At 39.3% G+C, this 26728-nt stretch overlaps 1 protein-coding gene across 8 annotated transcripts in view; it reads right to left on the bottom strand.

Moving 5' to 3' along the window:
* Positions 1-26728, bottom strand: part of CNTNAP2 (contactin associated protein 2) — a 568010-nt gene that overhangs the window by 125976 nt on the left and 415306 nt on the right. For all 8 annotated transcript variants that reach the window (XM_085539942.1, XM_015854925.3, XM_085539944.1 and 5 more), the window contains one exon: positions 20817-20944. In XM_085539942.1, the coding sequence (XP_085396068.1) occupies positions 20817-20944 (128 nt within the window). The remainder of the gene's footprint in view (positions 1-20816; positions 20945-26728) is intronic.

Below are 26728 nucleotides of genomic sequence, written 5' to 3'. Positions count from 1 at the left end.
CTAGGAAACACACTGCTTAGTTATTCCACCCGCAGATTTGTCTTTCTCTCCTCACTGTACTTTCTGAGTGTCACCACACAAAGTCTTAACAGAGATTACTACATCTAGTGATTTCCATCAAAGTTGATAAGACATCATCGGGATTCCAAGTTGTACATGTGAGGCAACTGATACAGAAAAATCAGAATTATTTGCTTTGACATAATTTAAGTCTGTGAAAAAGCTGAGAGGAGAACCTTACCATCAATTTTCCTGGCAATATCTTATTTCAACATGGCATGGCTAATAATAGCTAATGAAAAAAATTAATCCTCAGCTTTCATACAAGCAGTTTTTAGTGGAAATTATTTGAAACATAATAAAACAGTCATCCTCAGTAGTCTTGTCTACAGAATCCACAAAAAGAAGTGGAGAGTTTGAACATGAATTGAATTAAAGAGCAAGACCGGTTACTGCTTTTCTTTTTAAAATATGTAAGAGCATAAGGTATTTTCTTAACACCGTAACCTTAGTAAATATACATTAAAAAAAAAAAGTACTGTAGAAGCACCTGAAATCAGAAAGTAGAACACTTAATCAGAAAGCCTGTTTCCTATGTCTCTTACTCACAAGGAATGAAATCAAAGAGTAAATAAATGTTGAACAGTAGAAAAGAGACTGATATTGTAATAGTAAGTGGTATTGGTAGCAGAAACAAACACTAAATACTGTTCTAAGAAGTCTCACTAGCACAAGCTTCAACTCAGAAGACTACTACAGTATGGATTTCTCAGGACAAACCAAATGGTAGGACTGGTACAATAACCATCAAGAACACTCAATTCAAGTTGTGACACTTCACCATAACCACAGTTGAACTATATTTTGTTTGTGACTTTGGGTTCTAATAAATTCATATAATTTTTTCAGTGTGGATACAATCCCTGTTGAAATCTTTGAGAGCTTCTGCAATATCAACAACTGCTACTACTAAATAACTTGAAATCATGTTTATATTGCAACTCTTAATCTGTGTCTGCCCATCTTACTAACCTTACAACAGTAAATTTTCAAGTCTAATGTTGCATAACCTTCTTTTTCAATAACTCTATCTCACTGTTACAGAACCCAAAAGACCCTAAATGCTATGTTATAAATGCAGATATTTCATCATCATAGTACCATAGCCTCGTGCGGGTTGGAAGGGACCTTAGAGATCATCAAGTCCAACCCCCGGGATTTGAGCCTCTGTGTAGCAGAGCGGCACTTCTACCACTTGCGCCACAGGGGGGATTCGAACTCTGGGCCCCAGTGTTTCAAGGTGGCATTCCTACTACTGCGCCACCAGGGCACACAATATTTATATTACAATATATATATTACACAATATATTTATGGCATTCTTTTAGAAAACAGAGCCTTCCAAATGAAATTTCAGTTCAGTGCCTTAGCTTTTTGAAGCTTTTATTTCTGAGGGTCTGACTTTAACTGTCCTCTGATAAACTTCACTTGAGTGGTACATTGTATGATTCCTCAGGATTAAGTATGATTTAGTCAGATGCAGTTTAGCTTTTCACCATCCTACAAGAGTTTTAAACCCAAGAAAAAACATGTTACAAATCCTCTGAGAGGCAATCCTGTACATGCTGCATGTGTTATCACTTAAATTACAATGAAGACTCTAAATTACATGATTATATAGGATTCAAGATCTTCAGTCCCCCAGGGTATTTTGTTAAAAATATACATGAAGAGACAAAATAATACAGAAATCCTAGGTATTGCTCTGGCCTTTTAATTTTCAAAACTGTCCTTAAGTATGTATTTTATGCTGCGACTGAATTTCTACTCTTTCCCTCCCCTCCCCCAATTTTCTTTGAAGTGCAGTTCTTGAAACTGACTTTCAAAACTAGCCATTTTATTCTAGGTAGTGAAAAAGCCAAAAGACTTCCCTGTTTCCTCCTGTACGTGCTGACCAGAGAAAAACAGGCAACATAGTCTATCATATGGCTGAAATTTTATAGTCAGCCATAAAGCCTACACCAGACTAGAAGCAAAGTTTCACCTGTGTTGCATTAGATAATTCTCCAAGAAAACAGCCTGAACCAGTACACAGGCATGTGATTGGCCAGAGAAGAGAGAGCCTAGGTCCCTTCTTCCTCTCTCCTCATCTCAGCTGCCCTTCCAGCCTGCTTCCAGGAGCACGTATGCACTCAGAGCCTGAGCAGTTTGTCACCGCCTTCTCCAGCCCACAGGAGTTTGAACAGAGAAGGCTGCATTCCTCAGCTCACCCTTTTTCCCTAACTGGTGCTGTGAGATAATTCCTTTTTGTTTAATATCAAATATACCTGTATTTGTCATTGCCTTTGTTTGCTTTGAATACAAATACGTGATTCAGTTTGCACTCATGATGTTGCTCAGGTTGTGGATGTTCAAGGCCAGGTTGGATGGGGCCCCAGGCAGCCTGGTCTAGTATTAAGTGGGAAGTTGGTCACCCTGCCTGTGGCAGGGGAGGCTGGAGATTCATGATCCGTGAGGTCCCTTCTTACCCAAGCCATTCTGTGATTCTGTATGACCTATCCATAATTACTGAGCATCTCTTTATCCCTGCAGAATGGGATGCACAGATGGACACTATAATGAAAATTATTTAGCAGCTTGTCCATGATTGATGGATCAAGGAACAGCTCAGTCCATCTATTTTCTGGAGCATAGATGCTCTTGAACCAATTCCACAGAAAGCAGAACAGACTGCATCCTGATACTCATATTAGCAGGTAGCTCTGTGAAAGATAATCTCACGACCATAAGACCATATTCCTATATAATCAACTTTCAAACCAGAGTTGCATTTATGTAGAAATTCTCTCAGTGTTTCTTGCTGTACCTTTCTCTAAGTGCTGCATTATTTTTCCTATTTTTCCCTTCTCTTTCCTTGCTTCAGTAACACACATGAATTTCAGAAAAACAAGTCTTATGACTTGCAGAGACAGCAGCCTTGTGTTTACATCACTCACATTACTGAACATAATTTGAACACAGGGTCTGGCCCTGTTTGCAGTTCCTGACTGTACTTTATAGTTGGTTCTGAAACTCCTATTAATACTCCAAGAAAACAGGCAAGATCTCTTTTGATTGCGCACAGATATAAAGGCTTATCATGCCCTTTGAATAATACCAGGCAAGCCCTACTGTTTTTAAAAATCTCAAAATCTAATTTTTATTTTCTTTCTGTTTGCCTTCGCTGCAAGGAGCTTTCTGTTACTGCTTAGACAAGCATGAAGGAGAAAGAAGGCAAGGCAAGCGTGGGACACATCAAAATGACAACTGCTGCTCTAGGAGGAGATGAGCATGCAGGCACTATACTTCAGCATGTCAAGGGTAGATTACAACATACCTCCAAGGGATACCAAGACAACTGCATTAACAAGCTCAGGCTAAGATCAAGAATAAGAAAAGCAACGCATATGCATGTAACAATCAGAAATTCTTTCTTTATGATGTAATGGTGATATAAGAGATATAATGACAAAGGGACTAGCATAATAGAAAGGTGTAACAAAAGAGAAAGTACTCACCCATCTACAAAGGGTTAGGCTTGCAACAGAAACTCCACAAAGGAGAGTTCTCCAACCAGACACCCTTCCAGAGTGGCAGACAACCCTTAAATGACGTGTAAGAAAGGTGGAGCCAGGCTCCACCCCTTTTGTTCACATAGGAAAATTGCCTTCACCTGTTCTCCCAGGGCTGACCGGGTCCTTTCCCCAGGTGCTCAATCAGTTCAAGCCATGACTCAACAGTTACCATATAGTACTAAACAAGAGATTGAGTTTAAAGATATGACTTTTGCTGTTGTCATGGTTTTATGGTTTTGTTATCAGTATTCCACATTATGACACTGTGCAGTGCACTGGAAGTTAAACAGTTAATGCTCCAGTTTTGTGGATTGTTAGTATCTCCGAGAACATGATTCCCAGAAGAGAAATACTACATAGATCAGAAGACTTTCACTGTTCTATTTCCGTACTCTGTTTAGAGGGAAAAATAAAACTGCTCACAAATCGTAAGACCCCCTCTTCATTTTACTGCTTATCGCTGTGCTTGTGTGCTCCTTAGCTGTCACTTCTTTAGTATTAGAATAAAATCTTCAGTTTTGGACACACTCTCTCCCAATTTGAGATAATAGACTCAATTCCAATTATATTCATAGAATCATAGAGTTACTCAGGTTGGAAAAGACCTCAAATATCATGAAGTCCAACCACAGCCTAACCATAGTACCCTAACAACCCTTTACTAAATCATATCTCTGAGCACCTGTAAGGGTGGATAATATTAAAGATGGTAAATACTCAAAAGGTAAAGGAAAACTCACCAATATCAATGCCTGGGCTGAAAAACCAAGAGGGCAGTCTCCACCAAAAAGCAATCTCCAAGAGATGTTGCCTCAGTGGTGGTCAGCCTTTAAATGAGGTCTTAGAGGAGGTGGAGTCAAGCTCCACCCCCCTTCTGGAAGCACAGCTAGATTACTCTCACCTGTGCTCCCACAGCTGACCCAACACTTGCCTCAGCTGACTAATCAAAGGTTCAGGCTGTGATTTCCCATACAGCACCACATCCAAACGACTCTTAAACACATCCAGGGATGGTAACTCAACCACCTCCCTGGGGAGCCTATTCCAGTGTTTAACTATCTTTTCTGTAAAGAAGTGTTTCCTAACATCCAACCTAAACTTACCTTGGTGCAACTTGAGGACCTTTCTCTGGCGTACAATCCATCTGGCCCCATGGATTTGTAAGCATCCAGTTTTCAGAGCAAGTCCAAAACTATCTTAGCATGGATCATGCAAGGCTTATTATGTTTCCCTTCCCCATCTACCAGTGCAGGGGCTGTGATCCCAGGGAGTAGCAAGTTTTACTATTAATGACTGAGGCAAAGAAGGCATTAAGTACCTCAGTCTTATCCCGATCCTTGGTGCCCAAGTTACCCTCAGCATCAAATAAGGGATGGAGAGTTTCTCTAGCCTTCCTCTTGCTGTTGATGTGTTTATAAAAACATTTATTGTTCTCCTTTACCTTAGTGGCCAAGCTCAGTTCTAGCTGTGCTTTGGCTCTCCTAATTTTCTCCCTGCACAGTTTCACTGCATACCTATAATCCTCATAAGTAGTTTGCTACTTTTCCTGAGACCATAAACTTTCCTTTTGTTCTTGAGATCCAGTCAAAGGTCTCTGTTCAGCCAGCCTGGCCTCCTTGCCTGTTGGCTTGTCCTTCGTGACTTCAAGGATGGTCAGCTCCTTCGCCTTTAGAACAATTTCCTTAAAGTATTCCCAGCCTTCCTGGGCTCTCATGCTCTCCAAAGTTACCTCCCAAGGTACCCTCTTAACCACGGTCCTAAAGAAGATGAAGTCCATCCTCCAGAAGTCCAAGGTGTCAGTTCTGCTAACTCCCCTCTCTGGTTCAGCAAGGATTATTGAGAAATCTAGCATCTCATGATTGCTTTGTCCCGGACGGCCTCCAACCTTTACATCCCCCACCAGACCTTCTCTGTTAACAAACAGCAGGTCCAGGATTTTGCTTCCCCTCGTCAGCTCCCTCACCAGCTGTGTCAGGAAGTTTTCTCCCACACATTCTAGGAAACTCCAGGACTTTTCCCTATCTGCTGTATTGTAATTCCAGCAGATGTCTGGGAAGTTGAAGTCCCCCATCAGAACAAGGGGAAGTGACCTTGAGACCTCACCCAACTGTTTATAAAGCATCTCATCCACTTCTTCATCCTGATTGGGTGGCCTGTAGCAAACTCCCACAATTATGTCAGTCTTGTTGGCCTTAGCTTTTATTCTGACCCATAAGCTTTCAACCCTATCATCACCATCACTGATTTCCAGACAATCACAATCTTTTTTAACATTGAGTGCTACACCACCACCTTTCCTACCTAGCCTGTCTCTTTTGCAAAGTCGGTAGCCCTCAGTCACAGCATTCCAGCTGTGGGAGTCATTCCACATTTCCGTGATGGCAACTATATCAAAACTAGCCAAACACACAATGGCCTTGTTTATTACCCATGCTGCATGCATTAGTGTAAAGGCCTCCTTGTGAGTGGCAGCAGCACTAATATCCTCATGAGCACACTCAGGTTTTTCCACAACCACTGACCTCACACCAGCCCTTGTGTTCTTTCTACAAAGGTGTGAGTCATTGTCCTCCTTCACCAAGGAACACTACACAAACTAAATCATCACTACCAACCTGAAACAGAAATAGGGGATAGTAATCAGTGGGCCGGACTAGGAAGTTTCTTTCTCACATCCTTAACCTGGGCACCCAGGAGGCAGCAGATCTCCCTATGCATTCTTTTCCCTTCAGCAGAGAGTAGCCAATAATAATGACCCGTCATTTTTTCTTAGTCAGTGAAGTTCTAATGCTAGGTGAATGGTTAGACTTGGGGAGCACCACCAACTGGGGAGAACCATCATCACCACCAACTGGGGAGAACCATCATCACCACCACCATCGTCCAGTTGTCTCTGCAGAGCACTGTACCTGTTCCGCAGGGGCAGTTTGCAGGGGGGGGGGGGGAGTGGGGGTGGGAATTGGGACTCACGGGGAGGGTGCACCTGCATCGTTGATCAGGGGCCTTATGCTACTGCCTTACATCCCCTGGTTCTTCACCATTGTTCGTAGGGGGAGGAGAGGATAGTGGGTTCACTGCAGCAGGAACATTGTGTGCATGCTGGTTCCCCTCTGTCACCTGTTTGCAAAGCAGCAAGGGGTGACATGCTCTGTGCAGATCCTCACCTTGCTGCCAAGAACTAGGGGCCGATAGGGTTTGGTACCAGCAATCAGTCTCCCTCTCAGAATCCTTTATGCTCCGCAGCCTCTCCACTTCCTCCTTAAGGTCAGCCACAAGGCTGAGCAAGTAGTTTACCTGGTCAGAGACCTGCAGATCTCAGTCTGAGTCTCCTCATTTACCTTGGCAGCAGCCTTCCTGTCATGTATACATCAAACCTCAGTTTGGGACTCCACAGACTTCCTGCCCGCCACTTTCCTTCTGTGAGAGCATGGGATCTCTGTCTGCATCTCCTCATTATTTCTGGCAGTGGCCTTCCACTGGGGTGTGGCCATGGCTACACAGAATGCCTACCAGCACCACAGAGGGAGTCATGTGATTCACAGACCTGGACCCCTCCTTTCCATCTCTGGTGGGCAGAGACATATCGCTGCCCTCCTGGAGGCTTTTTCAAGGCACAGGAGTGTGAATGCAGAGCAGATCCCTGGCAACACCCACACGCTGCATCAGCTTCTCTCGCAAGAGCTGCTGGGCTGCTCTGTTAGCTTGGGGTTCCCTGTGTGAAGGAACCTTCCAAAACCCCCTTGAACCACACGGCTGGTCGCTGGTGATTGGTCTGGATTGGCTCCAAGGCAGCTGACTTCGGTGATCAAGGGCTTCTTCTGGGTTTTGCACCATTTAAATCTCCCACCATTGCCCTGGCAATGCCCATGCGCTGCATCAGCCGTTCTCACGAAAGTGTGTTATTCTGCATTAGATGATCATATTTAGTAAACTAAGTTTCCTCCTCAGATCATTACCATTGACAGCTGTCAATTTCTTGCCTTTCTGTTCGTAGAAATATAACAGTGAGTTTTTTCAGTTCAGATGGGAGCCCTCTGTAGGCAAAAACGAAGTATGTAATCCTGCTAGACAATATCTGAGGAAGAGAACTTTGGACAGATGCGTGTCTATTTCTGCCTCATTTGAATGAGACTGACTAATTTTCACTATCTGTTCCTCAAGCAAATAGAATAAACTTTTGCTGTTTCCACTCTTCAGACCATACTACTCATTTTACTCTTTGTAAATTATTCAGCTCCTAAAGGCACAGAAGTATGTAGGAAATTTAATTAATTTCAAAACAAAAAACAATAACAACAAAAACAAAAAACAACAACCCAAACACACACAGACACACACACAAACACAAAACAAACAAATAAAAAGACAAACTAGCAGCAAAGGTAAAGAAGAAAAGAAGAATAGAAAGAAAACAGTCCTCTATATGATGATTTCATTGGAAAATTTTTGAAAATATTTGCACACTCAGAAATCAGAATTCAGAGAAAGAAACCTACATTTAAAGAGACTCAATCTCATGCTATTTGTATTCGCAACATTGTAATATATTAATTTGAATACCACATTAAAAGTGTTTATGCTATGTGTATTGAAACAAATGTGCAGAGCACACTTGCATTAAACAATTGTATGTACTAAATTGTGTAACATAAGGTGTTTTTCCTTTGTGACACAAAGTCAGATGTTTGCCCTGTCCTGTCAAAACATTTCCTATAGCTCATGTCTATCCCAAATGGAATCTAAATCTTGAATACTGAAACTACAATGAAGCACATTTTTACTTGCTGTTGTGAAACTATAGTATTGCACAAAATTCTGGGATTTATAGCTAGCATGCAGTTGAATGCCATGAAGATAGACTGCAAATATTGCAGCTGCTGCTTTTTCTGGGTAGGATGAACTGATAATCAGAATTAAATTAATAGTCACAAATTTGGAAACTGCCTAGGTAATTGCTGCATTCAGAGTTCACCATTACTAACCCAGAATAATAACTGAAAAGAGAATTCACACAGGCTGTAGAATTCACTATGTTCACATTTCCTATCTACTAACTTTGCTGCCAAATCCTTTCAAAAGAATATACAATAAAATATTTAAATGAAATGTAATGCAAGGAACTATGACTAGCAATCGTTTTTAGCAGACTAAACCTGTAAAACAAATGTCCTTCAGTGCTTGGTTATCACTTAATATCTCCAATTTATAAGCATTTAGAAGTATTTTTTTCTTTATGTCAGCAAAGGATTTTTTCCTCTGATTCTGAGATGTGCCCTGTGAAGAGCAAGAGATACGGAAAACAGATCTGAGTACCCTATCATGTCTTTTGAACAGTACACTGACAGATGGGTGTGTGCTTACAGTAATGTAAATTAAAGCAGCTCCAGAGATGGCTGCTCACATCTTCCTGTGAAGCTGTTCGAATTCTGAAGCTAAACCTCCATCATTTCTGCTCCTAGTAGGCCCATTTGAGGGCCTTAGAGAGAGCAGTAAGGAAGAAATTCAGACCTCCCAGGGTCTTCCCTCTTGTACCTCTCTCAGTTGGACATTACCTCCAAGAGTGGCCCAGAATTAAGACCCTACTGTGAGCAGAAAATTCAAGTTCCCCATGTCAGAAAAGTTTTTTAAAAAGAGTAGTTCTGAGGAAGGCTAGGATTTATCTGAACTAGTTCTGAAATATGGAGCTAGTACAGTTTTCTGTTGCTCAAGTATTTACTTAATGTTTTAGACAAGTAACCATCAAAACTCATGCAGTCCACTCCATAGAAGGGCCATATGAAATGCGAGATATTTGGGGATTATTTACATAATATCATTTTTGCTCTTGCTAGACTTAAGTTGCAAAATGTTTACAAACACGTCTCATAAGTGCTGCAGGATATTTTGTTAGGATATGATTTGAACTTGTCCCATTTGATTAACATTTCAATAAAAAATTCAAAGTGCTTCCCCCTCTGATGCTCTGAAAAATGACTTCATAAAACAGTACTCTGGAGTTTGTTTTCTTGAGAGTTTTCACATCAGGTATGTTCAACTGAAGTATATAGGAGTTTCTTTTCCAAACAGCTCAAATACAGTGTATGGGAAATCACAGCTTGAACCACTGGTTTAGGCATTGACATTGGTGAGTTTTCTTTACTAATTACCTTTGACTCTTTATCACTATCTTGGTCAACATCTTTATGTTGGCCACCTTTACATACAGCCTTACATTGTAAAATCTATTTCCTTCTTTTCATTAAAGAATTAAGAAATAAAATAGAAATTCATACTTAACATCTTTGCATGTCTACAGTTATTTATTTCACTTGAATTGCCAAGGTTTTAATTGAGTTAGTTTGCAATTGTATCCATGTTTAATGCTTTGTCAGGACACAAACACTTTGATATGTGCAAGTCAGGAATAAACATAATTTAGAAATGAAAAATGCTACAAACATTAATGAAAAGGAAGATGATGAAGATAAGACATCCTTAAGGTGACGCAAAAGACATACAGTGAAAATGGTGGGGAAAAAAAAATGTATTAGGTATACTGTTATAGGAGGCTAGTTATATTTAAATATATCAGAAAAAAAGAACATTGACACCTAGAGCTGCTGTAGTACAAGAAGAATTCTACAGAGCAGCAGCCTTGGATCAAGATAAGGACTTCACAGAGCAGCAGCAGCTGCGGAGCAGGATAAACAGCATGAGAACCAAGGAAACCTCTAGGAAAAGAATGAATGGATTCCGGCTTTGAAGGGGGGTCTTAGGGTTGTTATTGTAGTAGCTTTCCTCCAATTAGTGTGTGTGATTTTTGAATGCCCTCTCTGTCCACTATAAAGTATGGCTTCTCAGGCAATAAATGGACACAGCTATATTTAACCATATTGGTGTGTGGCTGTTTTTCCTAGCGCGCTGACCTTTTGCCTTCAGGTTTGCTAACACAGAGCAAACTTTTTAGCATCTTCTCTAGGAAGAGATGACCCTAAAACATGTTCTTTTTTCAAAGTTTTCAGTAGCACAGTTCTACTCTGAAATTTGTTCACATGTATATCCAAGAATATTTTAGAGGCTGAGACAAAAGAAGCTTATAAACAAGATTCACAAATAAAACCAATTCTACAAGCTCACAAATTGTTGTGCAGGAAGTTGAAAATCATTTTCAATTCAGAGTCTGCACACTCTCATCAACTAACATTTCAGCTACAAAGGTCTATAAACAACTTGGACTTATGAGTTTTAGGCTTACTGCGCAGCCTTATTAGGCTGCTTTATATTAACTTCTTCTTGGGTGGAGGAAATTTGGAGTTAATTACACATACAATGCCTGATATGAAGGGGAGTCACATACAAGGGAGAAGACATATTAGGACTGAGAAATCTGAAACCTCCAAGAACTTTAGAAAGGAGTAGGGACCATGCCATTAGGAGATATGTCTAAAAAAATTGATTAGACAAGCATTCAAAAAAATGTTCTAGGACCACAGGAATTCTGATCCTTACAAGACTCGACTAACTCATGATTTAAAAAAGAACTTTGCTTCACTCCTTGAAGAAAAATTTCTCAGATCCCACGTTTACAAATTGAGAGCGTGAGTTAATGCATTGTTGTCTGCATAAGAATAAAGTTTCCTGATCAATTAATCAACATCCTTTGGCGAGTTAAACATATTTTTAATAAATACATTGGTTTCATTTAATGTTATTAGTTTCTATCCATCATAAGTGAGTAGTTAAGGGTGCTTAAGATTCTTTAGGAATAATGCAACTTTCTGTCATTCTGCTTGAACTGAAAAAGAAAGCCATCATTGATAGGAGGAATGGCAGAAAATGTAGCCTAATGATTAATTTAAAGCAAATATTCACAGCTTATTTAAAGCCATTGCACAAAGAAAGAAATGTTTTTCTGATTGTTCACTAGAAATAGAAAAATAGATAAACTAGTTTTTTTTGTTTGTTTGTTTTTGACATTAAAATGCTAGTAGTCATTAAGACCTACTTCATGTTCCAAAACTATCAGGAATTAAATTTACTATTTCAGCTGAATAACTATAATAATAATAAATGGAACTAAATGAAAATATACTTTTAATTGATGAAGATCCTATTTTTGTGTCTGCTAAGAATATCACTAAATAACTTAAAGTCATTTAAAAATGAAAGTCATTTAAAAAGAAATGTTACAGGCATGTAAAGCAAGAACTGTATTTTTATTTTATTATAGGTATTGGAATGTACCTCTGGGGGTCATCTTGTCCAACTCCTTCTGCTAAAGCAGGTTCTCTAGAGTAAGCTAAATAGGAAAGAGTCCAGGTAAATTTTGAATATTTCTGGAGAAGCAGACTCCACAACCTCTCTAGACAGCTTGTTCCAGTTATATGTTACCTTCATTGTAAAGTGCTTTTCCTCATGATTATATGGTACATTCTATACTACTTCTACTTTCCAGTTTGTGATTGCTGCAACTTGTTTTGTCCCTGAGTGTAGAGAAAATGGTAAGTCCTGGCTTAAACAGCGATTGAGCACCTGGCAGGAAGGCAGGAAGAACCCAGGGGAGCTTGGGTGCACACAGTACACCTTAGTGACCAGAAGGATCTGGTCACCTGGAATCTTGCTGCCAATGTTGTGTTTTCCCTCATGTTACCCTTGGTGAGCCATCAAGGAATGACAGCAGTGTACATACATAGAATAGGTTATTTTAAGAAGATACATAGGCTGGTCACTGGGGCCCCTAACATCCCAAAAGATGAACTACTAGGGGAAAACCCAGGATTCCTGTGTTCCTCATGACTGAGTGCTGTTTGGATTATTGAGAATCCATAGGGACAGTGGTACTCTTATTAAATCTTCTTTTAAGTTAGAAGAATTATTGAATGAACTAAAACAAATTTTCCTAACAATAGAGAAAAGAGTAATAGAAGCATCTGCTGTCGCATGGCTTATATTTTTAATGTAACTCCCTTAGTAATGTATATTACTCCCTTAGTCTTTTCTTTTTCAGTCTGAGGACTCACATATTTCTCAGCCTTTCTTCATGAGGGAGATGCAGGCCCAAATTATACTATTGCCCTTCTGTTAGACTCTGTTTTGAAGTTTGCTGAGGAGTTTCCTCTGTTTTGAAGGAGCTGAGGAGTTAAGAAGTTAAGAATAGCTTCATTTGTCATTTTGAAGGTCTATCCAACTTTGCATCCTTCTGCTGGGTATATTAATGAAGTATATTAATGAGTAAAAGGCCAGGACAAGCAGTTCACAAAACTCCCTGTAAGTATTTGCTTAAGACTCAAAGCCATCTATTACTTAGAAGCAGCAAAAGTATACTTATTAACTGTGAGGGTAACTTTCTTCTTTGGTTTGTTGATCCTTTAATGAATACCTAGCATACGCAGTATCCTTTGGCAAGAAGTGTACACTGACTATGTTTTAAAGGACTATTTTTACTGCAACTACCTTCACTAAAGATCATTAAAAAAAAAAGTAAATTTTCAGAAAGAGTTGTTTTCATAAATTATAGCTCTGGTTATTGAAATTTCTGAAGTTTGAAATTTCCTTACTAATTTCATGTTACTGAAGTTATTAATGTATTGAATGTTGACTCCTACAGCAGTAAAAGTTAGTAAGAAAAATAATTTTTGTTTGAATTAAAAAAATGGAGTGCCTCATTTTTTTCTAATATGCTTCAATATTTGCAGCTGCGGAGTTCAAGAAAATTATGACAAAGGGATTCAGTAAATGCCAAGCGCAATATCTACAAGCATTTTGATGATAAATGTAAGCAGTGAAGATGGTAGTGCAGTCAACTGTGAACTCCTACTGACTGGATCCCTCTGCCTCGCCAACTTTTGAAATTTCAACACTATCTAATTTCTCTAGATTTAATACTACAAAATAAAATAAAATTTTAAGTACCTGAGGGTACAGAAATATAGTCTTAGGTAAGCTAAAAGTTTTGTCTGCTCCCTTATTTTACCCACGAAAATAAAGTATATGTAAACTCTAGTTCCTACACAAGCCATCTGTTTCCATATAGGTGGTTGAATGTAGCAGAAATACTTAGTAACCTTTATCAGCTATGCCTCAGATAGGAAGGATTATTATCATATTGATAACACCCTATGTCATTAATAGTTGTGTTGAAGTAAATTATTTGTGAACTAAGTCAGAACTTCCTGGATTTGGTTATAAAAGATTTTTCTGGCACACCATGTTAGAAAGCATTAATCCTATAACTTTTTTGTGTCTCAGGTCAGGTTGGGAAGAGATGGGGTCAGCATGAAAGGAAAATCAAATGGGCTGCAGGCAATTAGGAAGGGGGAATCAGGCTAGAGTGCAAGATGCCTTGACTGTGATATTGCATCCCATGAACATACCAGTGAAAATAAAATATTTTTTACAAATGAGTGGAGTGTTTTCTTTCTTATAACGGAATTGTGACTGTTATGTCTGGATGTGATACGGGAGCAGAGCAACAGAGATCAATGTGTCTATATTATAAAATCATGTCAGCAATAGTATTAATAGGAGAATATATTTATACTGGAAAACCCATGTGCATCATATTGAGGGCAGGCTCTTGGCACAGAGAGTGCTATAACTGATAACTCCTTTATGAACTAAATCTCCATCTTACTTCAGTCACTTGGGTTCTCTCTAAAGCATTCTCTTAAATTGCATCAGGCTTCCTTGGGATTTTTAAGTCTGTAAATTCAGCTTCCAGCTTGATGATAACTATTAGACTTCTTAACTTGAATTCAGTGATGTTTTTCATCTATTAATGGCTGAGTTCTTCTGGGAACTCTTCTCTTTATTTTCAAAGTTCATATCTCTTCTGCCTGCCTTCTTATTACACAGCGTTTTCTCTGTTTATTAATAGACTTCCATGCAAAAATAGCCTCTGGAAATGGCTGGTGCAGCATAGAGTAGTCTACAGATTTGATATGAAAAGATATGATTAAACCTCTGCATCTGCTATTTGCATCTGCTCTTTGCAGAAACAATGCTTTTCAAACAGAAGTTAAATGACTGCGATTCTACTGGGTGTTTCTTATTGACCTATTTGGTTATCCTACTGGCACTTACTGGCAGGCTTGTTGCTCCAGTGTGTGATACTAGGAGAAATATCACTTGGGAGGAGGCACAGAAGAGTAATGGCTAGGGGAAGGAGATGCATAAAGAAAATGTATTTTAAGGTCCCTCATTTACAGAGAGGAAAAAGATCTATGCTCATGTCTGGAGAATGCAGGGAGGACCTAGAAGATTCTAAGCCCATTGCAGTGCAAGAGGAACTTATGGCTGTATGGGAGCTGTGTGCAGCACCAGCTCACCCTCATGGTAGAAGAGTGCAGAAGGAAAGTTTGCAGGAGCTCTGCTTGCTGATCCCATTGCCTGCTGTCTCATTCCAAGGATGATTTGTGCTTAATAGCTGCAGGAGAGCTCTTACTGTTCAATTTATTTCTAAGTCCTACTCAAACAATTTAGATGTAGGGATTAGGAAGGGAACTAAGCTCCAAGATTAGATTGTTTCAGTCATTCTAGGATTACCTTAGATTTCTCTGTATTTAACGAATTCCCTGTTATCAACAGTATTTAAGCTTATTGATATATTCTAGGCTATTTCTCCTTACTTTGTGTCCTTCTTATGAGTTTGATTTTTGTATCTTATGATGTTTCTCACCTTTCTGATACGCCAACAAAAATACCACATGGCCTATTGTAGGTTAGGCCAGTTTGCATTAAAGTTTTACAGACTTGTACACAGACTTGTTACAAATAGGGATGTGATATACACCACACATGCTGTGTATATCTTAACATAATATGAGCTGATGACAAGAATATTTAGATCAAAAACAATCTGAAACAATCCTTACAGTTAAAGTATGAAGAACCCTTACAAAGTGAAGGTGTGGTTAAAGAATTCATACCTGACCTGCTTTCTTATTTCACTGTTGGACAGAAATATAAATAGAATAGTTTACTTGTGAGAGACCTTCAGTGTTCATCTAGTCCAACTACCTTATCATTTCGAGGTAACCAAAAGTCAAAGCACGTTATTGAGGGCATTATCCAGTGGCCTCTTGAATACTGACAAGAGTGGGACTTCAACAACCTCTCTAGAAAGCATGTTGCAATATATGATCACCCTCACAGTAAAGAATTTTTTCCTAATGACCAGTCCTGTTGCAGCTTTGTACCATTCCTACACATCCTGCCATTGGTGATCTGGGAGAAGAGACCGCCACCTCTTTTTGTGCTTCTACTCCCCGAGGAGCTGCAGAGAACCTCCTAGCCTCCTCTTCTTCATACTGGATAACCTGAGTGTCCTTAGTCTTTCCTCATAGGAAATGCCTTTCAGTCCTGTATTCAGCTTTGTTGTCTCCTCTGGATGCTTTCAAGGACCATAACATCCTTTACACATTGAACAGTTCAGAACTGCACACAGCATTCAAGGTGAGGCCACACAGAATCATTGAATTGTAGAGGTTGGATGGGACCTCCAGAGATCATAGAGTCCAACCCCCAACATCAACATTAAATAAAGAAAGAGTGACATCTTCTGACCAGCTGGCTATTCTGTGTTTAATGTATCCCAAAATGCAGTTTGATCTCTTGGCTGTTAGGGACACATGGTAAGTCTACTGTCACCAGCACCCCCAAGTACCTCTCTGTTAAGCTGTTTTAAAGTTTTGTATTAAGAATAATTATACCTAACATGGTTCACTAGTAAAGAGATCACTGGTGCAAGTTTACTGAGCACTGAAGGTCCTCAACATTTTCTCTGTAAAGTTGCAGCAAAAAAAAAAAAAAAAAAGAATCCATTAATTAGGATGTTAGGAGTAAACACATTCTGTTCCCCAAATAATAAAACCTTCTGTCTGCTCAAATGAGGTTTTACTTGTACTGATATTTAGCAATTATTCAGACTTCAGGGACTGCTATTATGATCAATAGCATCACATTGATTCAGGATATAAGGAACAAAAGTAACAAAGGTGCAAGAAAACTAGTATTCATTATTAATCATCAGTTGCAAGAGCTTAATATGAAAACATCAGACAGCTGGGAAACAAACACATAATGACATGTAATTAGTAAAACATAAATAACACGCACTGTATAGGCAATATGAAAGTTAACGAACACCTAATTTTTCTACTCATTAGCCATTGGATTGATTCATTACCCCAGAAAGACTGCAAATAGACAAACAAAAAGCTAAGTGCACTCAGCTGTATCAGTGAGCAATGGCTTAGGAAAGCACGCCTGACCTGTGGGCCACAAAAGGCCCACCTCCTCTCTGTGATTTAAAGGTGACTTTTTACCACAGAGCAGCCCCAAGCATGTGCTGATTGCTCAGCAGCTGCCAAGCCATCAGTGCACTATTAATGTTGTGTTGACTGAAACCAGGGCATGGGGAGAGCAGTGCTGTGCAGTACTGACTCAAGTGAAGGCAAATAATTGTATATGTTTTGATACATTAGCTAAATATGGAGCTCTGAACTGTGAAGAATAAGCAGCTGTGCTTTCCATCTTGATAAAGGAATTTGAAAATAGAATCAAAAACTTTACATTTGAAAGGGACCTCTAAAGGTTACCTAGTCCAACTCCCCTGCAATTAACAGGGATATCCACAGCTCAGACAGGTGCTCGGAGCCTGGCCCAGCCTGGCCTCCAAGAATGGGACTTCCACAGCATCTTTGGGCATAGAATCTGTGTGCCTCATCACCTACACTCTTTTTATAGTGTCTTTTTCCATACATTCAACTTAATTTCCCCCTTTTAAATTTGAAACCATTTCCCCTTTTCCTATTACCGCAGACTCTGCTAGATAGTCTGTTCCCTTCTTTCTTATAACCCCTCTCTAGATACTGAAAGGCTACTCTCAGGTGTCCCTGCAGCCTTCTTTTCTCCATGTTGAACAGCTCCAGCTCTTTCAGCCTGCCCTTATAAGAGAGACATTCCATCCCTCAGGTCATTTCTGTGGGCCTCTTCTGGACATGCCTCAACAGGTTAATGTTTCTCCTGTATTGAGGACTCCACCTCTGAACACAGTACCTCAGGTGATGTCTCACAAACACAGAGCAGATGGGCAGGATCATAGAATGGCTTGGGCTGGAAGGATCATCAAGTTGTAATTACCCTGCCACAGGCAGGGCCACCAACCTCCAGATCTGGTACTAGACCAGCTTGCCCAGGGCTCTGTCCCACCTGATCTTGAACACATCCAGGGATGAGGTATCCACAACCTCTCTGGGCAGCCTGTTCAACCTCACCACACTCTGTGAAGAATTTTCCCCTGACATCTAACTTAAACCTTCCTTCTATGAGCTTAAAACCATTCCCCCTCGTCCTTCTGCTATTTACTGGAGTAAAAAGGTGATTCCCCTTCTGTTTATAAGCAGACTGGAAGGCTGCAATGTGCAGGCCTCTATTCTCCAGGCTGAACAAGTTCCCTCAGCCTGTCTTCATAGGGATCTAATTAATGTTTAGAAATATCTTAAGGAGCATGTCCATCACCCTTCTGGCCGCAATCCTTTGAATGCTGCCCAGAATATAGTTGATCTGTGAGAGCACACTGCTTGCCATCCACCAGTACCCCCAAGTCCATTTTGACAGGGCTTTCATCCTCCAGCTTGTATTGATAGTGGAGGTTGCCTTAACCCAAGTGCAAGACTTTCCACTTGGATTTGTTGAACCTCATCATGTTCTCCTAAACCCACTGCTCAAGCCTGTTTGGTCTCTCTGTCCCTTGGGTGTGTCAGCCACACCCCTCACCTTAGGGTTGCAATAATTGCAAAAAAGAAAAAAAACATAAATTTGCATTTGTAAGACCCTTTTCAGTGGATGTAAAGACATAAGGTACAAAATTTCACATTGAGTGTATAGAGTTGCAATCAGATATTCAACTAAAAAAAATCTGATCATGTCTCTTTACTGGATTTTCATAATCCTTATTTTAGCAGAGAAAAATGAATCATAGAAAATGAATTAAAAAATGGTTTGGGTTGGAAGCGATCTTTAAGATCATATTGATTTCTAAACTTAATTTCATTAAGTTCTAAACCCCTGCTATGGGCAGGGACATCTCCCACTAGACCAAGTTATTCAAAGCCCCATCCAGCAGGACTCTCAATGTTTCCAAGGAGCAGGCCTCCACAGACTCTAAAAACCTGTTCAGTTGTCTCACCACCCTCACAGTAAAGAATTTCTTCCTGATAGCTAGTCTATATCTACCCTCTTCCAGTTTAAAACCATTTCCTCTCGACCTGTCACTACCTGCCTCTATAAATAGTCCCTTCCCAGCTTTCCTGTAGGCCTCCTTCAGGTACTGGAAGGCTGTTATAGGGTCTCCTCTGAGCCTTCTCCAGGCTGACAAGCCCCAGCTCTCTCAGCCTGTCCTTGTAAGGGAGGTGGTCTAGCCCTCTGATCACCTTTGTGGCCATCCTATGGACCTGCTCCAACAACCCCATGTCATTCTTGTGCTGGGGCTCCAGAACTGCACACAATACTCAAGCTGAGGTCTCGTGGGAGCAGAGTAGAGGGGTAGAATCACCACCCTCACAGAATCACAGAAGGATAGAATGACAGAATCATAGAATCACAAAGTTGGAAAGGACCTGCAAGATAATCTAGTCCAACCATCCTCCAATTACCGTTGCTACCACAAGCTACTAAACCATATCTTGTAGTTCCTCATCCAGACATCTCTTGAACACTGCCAGGGACAGCAACTCCACCACCTCCCTGGGCAGGCCATTCCAGTGCCTGACCACTCTCTGAGAGAAAAAGTTCTTAACCCTCAACTGTCAACCTGCTGCTCAAGCTTCTCTTGATGCAATCCAGCATACAGTTGGGCTCCTGGGCTGCAAGCACACATTTCTGGCTCATGTTGAATTTTTCATCAATCAATACTCCCAAATCCTTCTCCTCAGAGCTATTCTCAATCCTTCTCCAGCCTACGTATATCAAAATATCCTTTGCTTCATAATCACATCTTATTCATGTCATCGCTTTCTAGAAGTGTAGATATTTTGAACAATTATTGTCAGGGATGAAGAGCAGGGAGAGTAAAATTTCAACAGAAATCTCAGATGTTTGAGAAAGAACACCTTGAGACCTTACTAAGAATTACAGCCAATGTCGTCAAACCAGATTGATGTGTTAGTTTCAAAAAATGAATGTCAAATATCCCACTATTTTTATGTTCTTGTTCCTCTCTCTCTCTCTCTCTTTTTTTACTGTTCTAAGAAAAATGTTTAAAACATTTTGTTACTTGTATTTTAACAATACTGTGTATTTTGTGAGGGATGCTCCAAAAATAATGCTTCTGGAGTTATTATGTTGACCCATAATATCAGAGGCGGGTTTTGGTGGTATGGCAGAAGTAGACCTTCCCCCCAATATTCCATTGCATTTTGTTGCTGTGTGGCAGACATCAGCAGACAGGCAGTCTGACAAAATGGTGTCTGTCATGGAAGTGTGTATGGAGCAAAGGTGTGTCACTGAATTCCTCCATGTCGAAAAATTTGCACCCATTGACATTTACTGACCTGTTCTTAATTGTTATTGAGATCAAATAGTGAATGTGAGTACAGTTAGGTAGTGGATGATGTTTTTCAGCAGTACTGACAGTTGATTACACTGCTCTGAATGCAGCATGCAGGCTCTTGATAATTGCTGGTGAAAATACATAGGTAATGCTGGTGACTATGCTGAAAAAATAGTGTTTTATAGCTGAGAATTTGTTCTGTGAAATAGTGATGTTATGCTCTATCTGTTGTTGTTAACACGGAAATAAACAGGAAGCATTACTTTTGAAAAGACCTATGTATATGTGTGCCAAGACAATTTCTATTCATGAAATGTGACCCAGGCAAGACAAGATGTCAGGTGCCCATGGTCTGGGGGTTTTCAGTACTGGATGTTTAGAGATGTTCTTGTGCAATGTATCACTGTTTGAATCTACATAAATTTACCTGAATAGTCAAAGTTGCCACATCTACCACAAAGAAAAATACCCACCCACATTTTAAATGCAAAGATGAATATGCTGTTTCATAGGCAGCATATTCATCTTTGTTTCTCAAGTCACATTATAATTCCATGCTTTGACTAGGCAGCCACTTGCCTAAATATGCATGAGGAATCAACTAAATTATAATTTAGTAATGTTGTACAGTTTCTATGCAGTGTTAAGTGGAAGAAAAATAGCCAACTTACGATCTCCTTGACAATGCACAGGACCCACAGATATCTTTGCTTCAGACCCAGGTCGGTCAATGTCTCCAACCACTACTTGACTCACTGGTAGGTGCTCTTTGTATGACAGCATCCCCATGTCTTTTTTCCTAAATCACAAGAAAGCAATGGTGAAATACATCATTATTATCATCCAGTGAACAAATGAAATAATTACATCAGTACAAGTTTATCCTGTAAAAATTAGTATAGAGCGTCATCAGTGTGATGAAAATATGAAGAAAAGCATAAATTTACTAGAAAATAGTATCCTAGATAGCAGGAATGCAATAAGAGTAGTGGGATTTTTTTGCTTTTTTGGTTTGTTTTTTTTAGTATTCCTGGACTTAGCTGAAAGTCATCTGTTTTTTCTGCTTTCTGGCCTGACCAGCTCTGTTTAAAAATGTACTGTTGATTTCTTTGCTGATGTCTTGCAAGTAGAAATGAAAGTAATACTTCCTTGGATGCCTTGTTAGCTCTAGATGTTGCCAGTTACTATCATAATGATATGACCTCCACATACTAAAGAAACAGTGCTTCTTTTACATTGAATGTTTTTAATAGTATACGAAAAGAGAGCTATTAAAGTCTAATTATCTGAAAAGGCCTGTCATGTTAGTTCTTTTATTTCTAATACTAAAGGCATAAGTCCAAAAATATAAATCTAATACTTATAGGTAGGCAACCACTCCACAAGTACTGTTTCAGTTAGTAAGATATCTAAAATTCAATTTGTTCATGTGCAGCAATTCCTTATTCCAACTGCCGTGAATAACTCAGTGTCTTTTTTACATCTAGACCAAATCAGTATGCACTCATATAGCAGTCACTATTTACCATTTCAGGAGGTGGATCCTGCTAGTTTATTAAGGACTATTTCCTCAAAATATAAAATGAAACAAATCAATTTTATTAGATGCTTCATCTCCCTGTTCTCTACATTTTTTGTATGAACATACCAGAAAACAAAAGCATACACATAGTAAGTGTAGTGCTTTTCATTCTTCATAAGACTACACTATTTTACACAAAAGAAAGTAGGAGGAACCATAAAAAATGCATCTATTCTGATATCATTTTCCTACTTTGTTTCCATCTATACCTTTCTATGTTATTGAGTACATGAAGTAACTAACTTTTTGATTTTGATGTTCCTTTCCTTAACAATAACATAGGATGAAGGATGAATTCAGAATATGGAAAAGATACTAAAGTGCACAGTGTGAACAGAACTGGTAAAGCCTTCAGGAGCCTGAAAGTCTTTCTTATCTTTAACTAAAATAACTTTATGATATGACTTGTTAGGTTACTAGTAACAGGTAAAAGAGCAGGCATTTCATTATCTGCAGTAATGCTCAGTATTTTCCAGGAACATACAGTCACTATTCTCACTATGTTCTTCTGAACAGATGGAAAGTATGATTCTCCTATTTTTAAAAAGAAAAGTACAATTAAAGAAATTGAGAAAATAATTATCACATTTTTGAGTTGAGAAAATAATTATCACACTTTTGAGTAACATCATTAGAACAGGCATCTCTTCTCTATGGTGAAGAGTACCATTAGTTTTAATTCCTAGAACTTTTCAAACACTTGGTTGTCTCTTTTCTTTAACTGTGTGTTCTTCCTCTTCAGATCACTCGCCTTTCTTCCTGGGCCCTTTGTTTTGCAGAGATTATTAACTGGCTGTGGTTGAACACAGATACTGATCATCACAAAGACAGGTCGGCAAGGATACTACAAAGTCTGTTAAAAAGGGAGGAAAACAGAATGGAATAGCTGGTGTAGATAATGATAGACTGCAGCTTACTGTTTCTTTGTTTGTTTGTTTGTTTGTTTTTCTCTAGGTTTCAATACCCTTTACAAAAGTTTCATTATCATTAGTTTGGAGACAAAAGATATAAAAAGAGAGAGATTAAAATAGTTTCCCTTATGAGAAATTACAGAATGAATAACAAAGTATGCAGTCCTCATCTATCTCTGCTAATGGCAGAGAGCCATAGGACCCACTCCTTTCTAATGGAGGATATGTATAGGTCATCACTTTACTCTTTGTGATTGGCTTTCTGTGCTGCTTGCTACACTTTCACAGAATGCTTAAAAATGAATCTAACTGTATGAAACAAAGGATTCTTCAAAGAGTGTTAAAAAGAAAACTATTGGCATTCCTCCTCTTTCTTTTGTCTCTCACAGAAAGATCTAGTATCTTTGCTGCAAAAAAGTATGTCTAAAGGTAGTCTTTTAATTGTCACAGTGTTTTCCTCTTTTGAAGGAAATAAAAAATTATCCTCTACTGATCATTTTTATATTCATTTTATTATTTTATTTTATTTATGTACTTAATGATGTGGTTAATTTAAAGGTGTTGTCATGAAAGTGAAAATAAATATTACAGATGTTTTCAGGAATATTTTCTGACAATTCATTGTCTCATCATTGTAGAAAATGCAGTATCCCATGCAAAAGAACCATTATCGAGTGGTACAAGACTAAATGTTGGGAGAAGTGACATGTCTCGTCTCCAGCAAATCCTGTGCAGTTTGAGTGCCTTAAAAAACAACAACAAAAAGGGGGGATGATAGCTTTTGCTGCATCTGTGCACTAAAAAGACAAGTACTTAGAGAAACAGAATGGCTCTTCTATGCTTTTCTGAGGTATTTGCAGATACTGACAACATAGAAATCAGTGCTGACAAGGACATAGGAATTATAAACTAAAGACTTATTATATTGCTGGACTTTATATTACATACTTAGAAATAATCACATCTGGAACACACAATTCCAAAAGCGATGATACTTCTGCCAGAATCTAAAGATTTACATATTAAGAGGGTGAAGAGAGTCCCTAAAGTTTTTCCTCACCAAAGAAAATCCCCTTAAGAGAGGAAAAAATGAAATCAGAGTTTCACTTTCCTATTAATAGCCAAGTGGGAGGTGAATGGATCTGATAAAATCCTTTAATTATTACTAGGAGTTATTTATGAAGTCTTGGCATAATTTTCTATTTTTAATTTCTGTTCCTATATAAAGCAGTCTGCAGAGTCCTTCACAGTGCCTTTGAATGAAGGCAGCAGATATTAGTGCAAGATTTATCATTCTTTTGATTATGAACACCTTCTTACTCTTTATAAGCATTACTTAGTATGTAAAAAGGAAACATGTTTCAGCAAAAAAAAAACCCAACCAAACAAACAAAAAACCAAAAAGAACAAAAAACAAACAAACAAACAAAAAACAAAAACAAAACCAAACAAATAAAAACCCAATATTCAAAGTGACAATTATATTCTATATTATTTTAGTTTACTTATATAGCAGTTTTATACAGGCTACAGATAACAATAGACATTTCAGTTATCAGTGTATTCCTGTTCAGGAAAACTCAAGGACAATGATACAGGCACAAAAGTATTCAGTTACAAAGAAAGGTTTACATGATCTGAAGAACTAGAACTGTTTGATTATTAAAAAAAACCAAATATTTTGAATGGTAAGCGGGTTGGAAGTTAAACATATTGCTTAATTATACTTAATTATTACTAATAACTTGAAGAGTACAATCTTCCTAGTATTCCCAGTTAAAAGGTGCATGGTTGTCCAACTCTCACAGGCAACCATATTGTAATTCCTGAAATTCTATAACATAATTAGGCTGCTATGAAAATAATGCTTTCTACTTATTTCCATGGGAACCACAACAGCTACAAAGAGCACAATAGCACTATTTAATAGAGCAAGTATCTGAATATAGCAACCAGAAAGGTGGTGATGTGGAGGCTGGCCTCTTCTCTCATGTAACTAGCAATAGGACTAGAGAGAATGGCCTCAAATTGCACCAGGGGAGATTCAGGTTGGACATTATGAAATACTTCTTCTCCAAAAGAGTAGTCAGGCACTGGAACAGACTGCCCAGGAAGGTGCTGGAGTCACCGTCCCTAGAGGTGTTCAAGAAACGTTTAGATGTTGTACTGAGGGACATGGTTTGGTGGGAAATATTGGTGATAGGTGGATGGTTGGACTAGATGATCTTAGAAGTCTTTTCCAACCTTGGTGATTCTAAGTTCTTAGCTTTTTAACAGCACCATTAGGTATGCACTTTTGCCTGTGAAGAATGAGAGTCTGCATATTGCACTTGTAAACACTTTGCACTTACACTCTTGGCTGGGTAAGGAGCTGGCTGGTGGGCCAGGCCCAGAGAGTGGTGGTGAATGGAGTTAAATCCAGTTGGAGACTGGTCACGAGTGGTGTTCCCCAGGGGTCAGTGCTGGGGCCTCCCCTCTTCAACATCTTTATTGATGACCTGGATGAGGGCATTGAGTGCACCCTCAGTAGGTTTGTGGATGACACCAAATTGGTGGGAGTGTCGATCTGCCTACGGGTAGTGAAGCCCTACAGAGGGATCTGGACAGGCTGGGGAGCTGGGCTGAAGCCAATGGGATGAGGTTCAACAAGACCGAATGCTGGGTCCTGCACTTTGGCTACAACAACCTCGGTCAACGCTACAGGCTTGGGGCAGAGTGGCTGGAAGACTGTGTAGAGGGAATGGACCTGGGGGTACTGATTGATGCTCGGCTGAACATGAGCCGACAGTGTGCCCGGGTGGCCAAGAAGGCCAATGGCATCCTGGCTTGCATCAAAAACAGTGTTACTAGCAGGAACAGGGAGGTAATTGTCCTCCTGTACTCAGCATTGGTGCGGCCGCAACTTGAGTACTTTGTTCAGTTTTGGGCCCCTCACTGCAAGAAAGACATTGAGGCCCTGGAACGTGTTCAGAGGAGGGCTACAAAGCTGGTGAGGGGTCTGGAGCACAGGCCTTATGAGGAGCAGCTGAGGGAGCTGGGATTGTTCATCCTGGAGAAGAGGAGGCTTAGGTGAGACCTTATAGCTCTCTATAACTTCCTAAAGGGGGGTTGTAGTGAGCTGGGGGTTGGCCTCTTCTCTCATGTAATCAGTGATAGAACTAGAGGGAATGGTATTAGCTGCGTCAGGGGAGATTCAGGCTGGACATTAGGAAGTATTACTTTTCAGAAAGAGCAGTCAGGCATTGGAATGCACTGCCCAGGGAGGTGGTGGGGTCACCGACCATGGGAGTGTTCAAGAAACGCTTGGATGTGGTGCTGAGGGATATGATTTAGCCTGGAAGTATTGGCAATGGTTGGACTAGATGATCTTCTAGGTCTTTTCCAACCTTGATAATTCTGTGATTCTGTGATTCTGTCTTTCAGAAGGTGTCCCTACCTATGGCAGGGGTTTGGAACTGGACAATCTTTAAAGTTCCTTCCAACCCAAGCCATTCTATTATTCTATAACTTTAAGTAGCTATTAATGAGAAAAGTGGTCATAGAAGCATGAATCTAGTCAGACACTGAACACTGCATACCATTTGAAAAATACCATCTGTACTGTAAGTATGTACTCTCTATCATCAGACAAAAAAAAAAATTAGTTTTCTTGTGCAAAGTGTAGTAGCTTATTCTGAAATAAAAAGCCTTGTTCTGTGATAATCTTCAGGCTTAGTTCTCAGTACAATTTTTTTTCATGAAAAATGGATAATGAAGGTTAGAGTCACTAGGTGAGTGACTTGGACTTGTATCTCTCACAGTGCTCAGGCAAATGCAGCATTAATACTCCATAAATGAGAAATGCTAGAAAAAAAATGGAGTTACAGAGACAAAATTAAATACTATACCATTATACAACTGAATATCACATAGACAAAGTTGCAAGGACAACCAAAATGATGATCTTTCCTATTAGGACTTGACTTTGCAGCTCTAACTATCTTCTCTGTAGTTAAATGTACTTAAAAACCTAAACACATTACTTATATTTGACAGTCACAATTAGTGAGAGTAAAATGGAAATGAAAACATGGGTAGGTACTCTGAGTAA

The sequence above is a fragment of the Coturnix japonica genome, chromosome 2 (genome assembly GCF_054131305.1).
Source record: "Coturnix japonica strain WE chromosome 2, WE-NBRP24, whole genome shotgun sequence".
NCBI classification, from domain to species: Eukaryota; Metazoa; Chordata; class Aves; order Galliformes; family Phasianidae; genus Coturnix; species Coturnix japonica.
The sequence above is the reverse complement of the archived record's forward strand: the minus strand, read 5'-3'. Positions and strand labels throughout refer to the sequence as shown.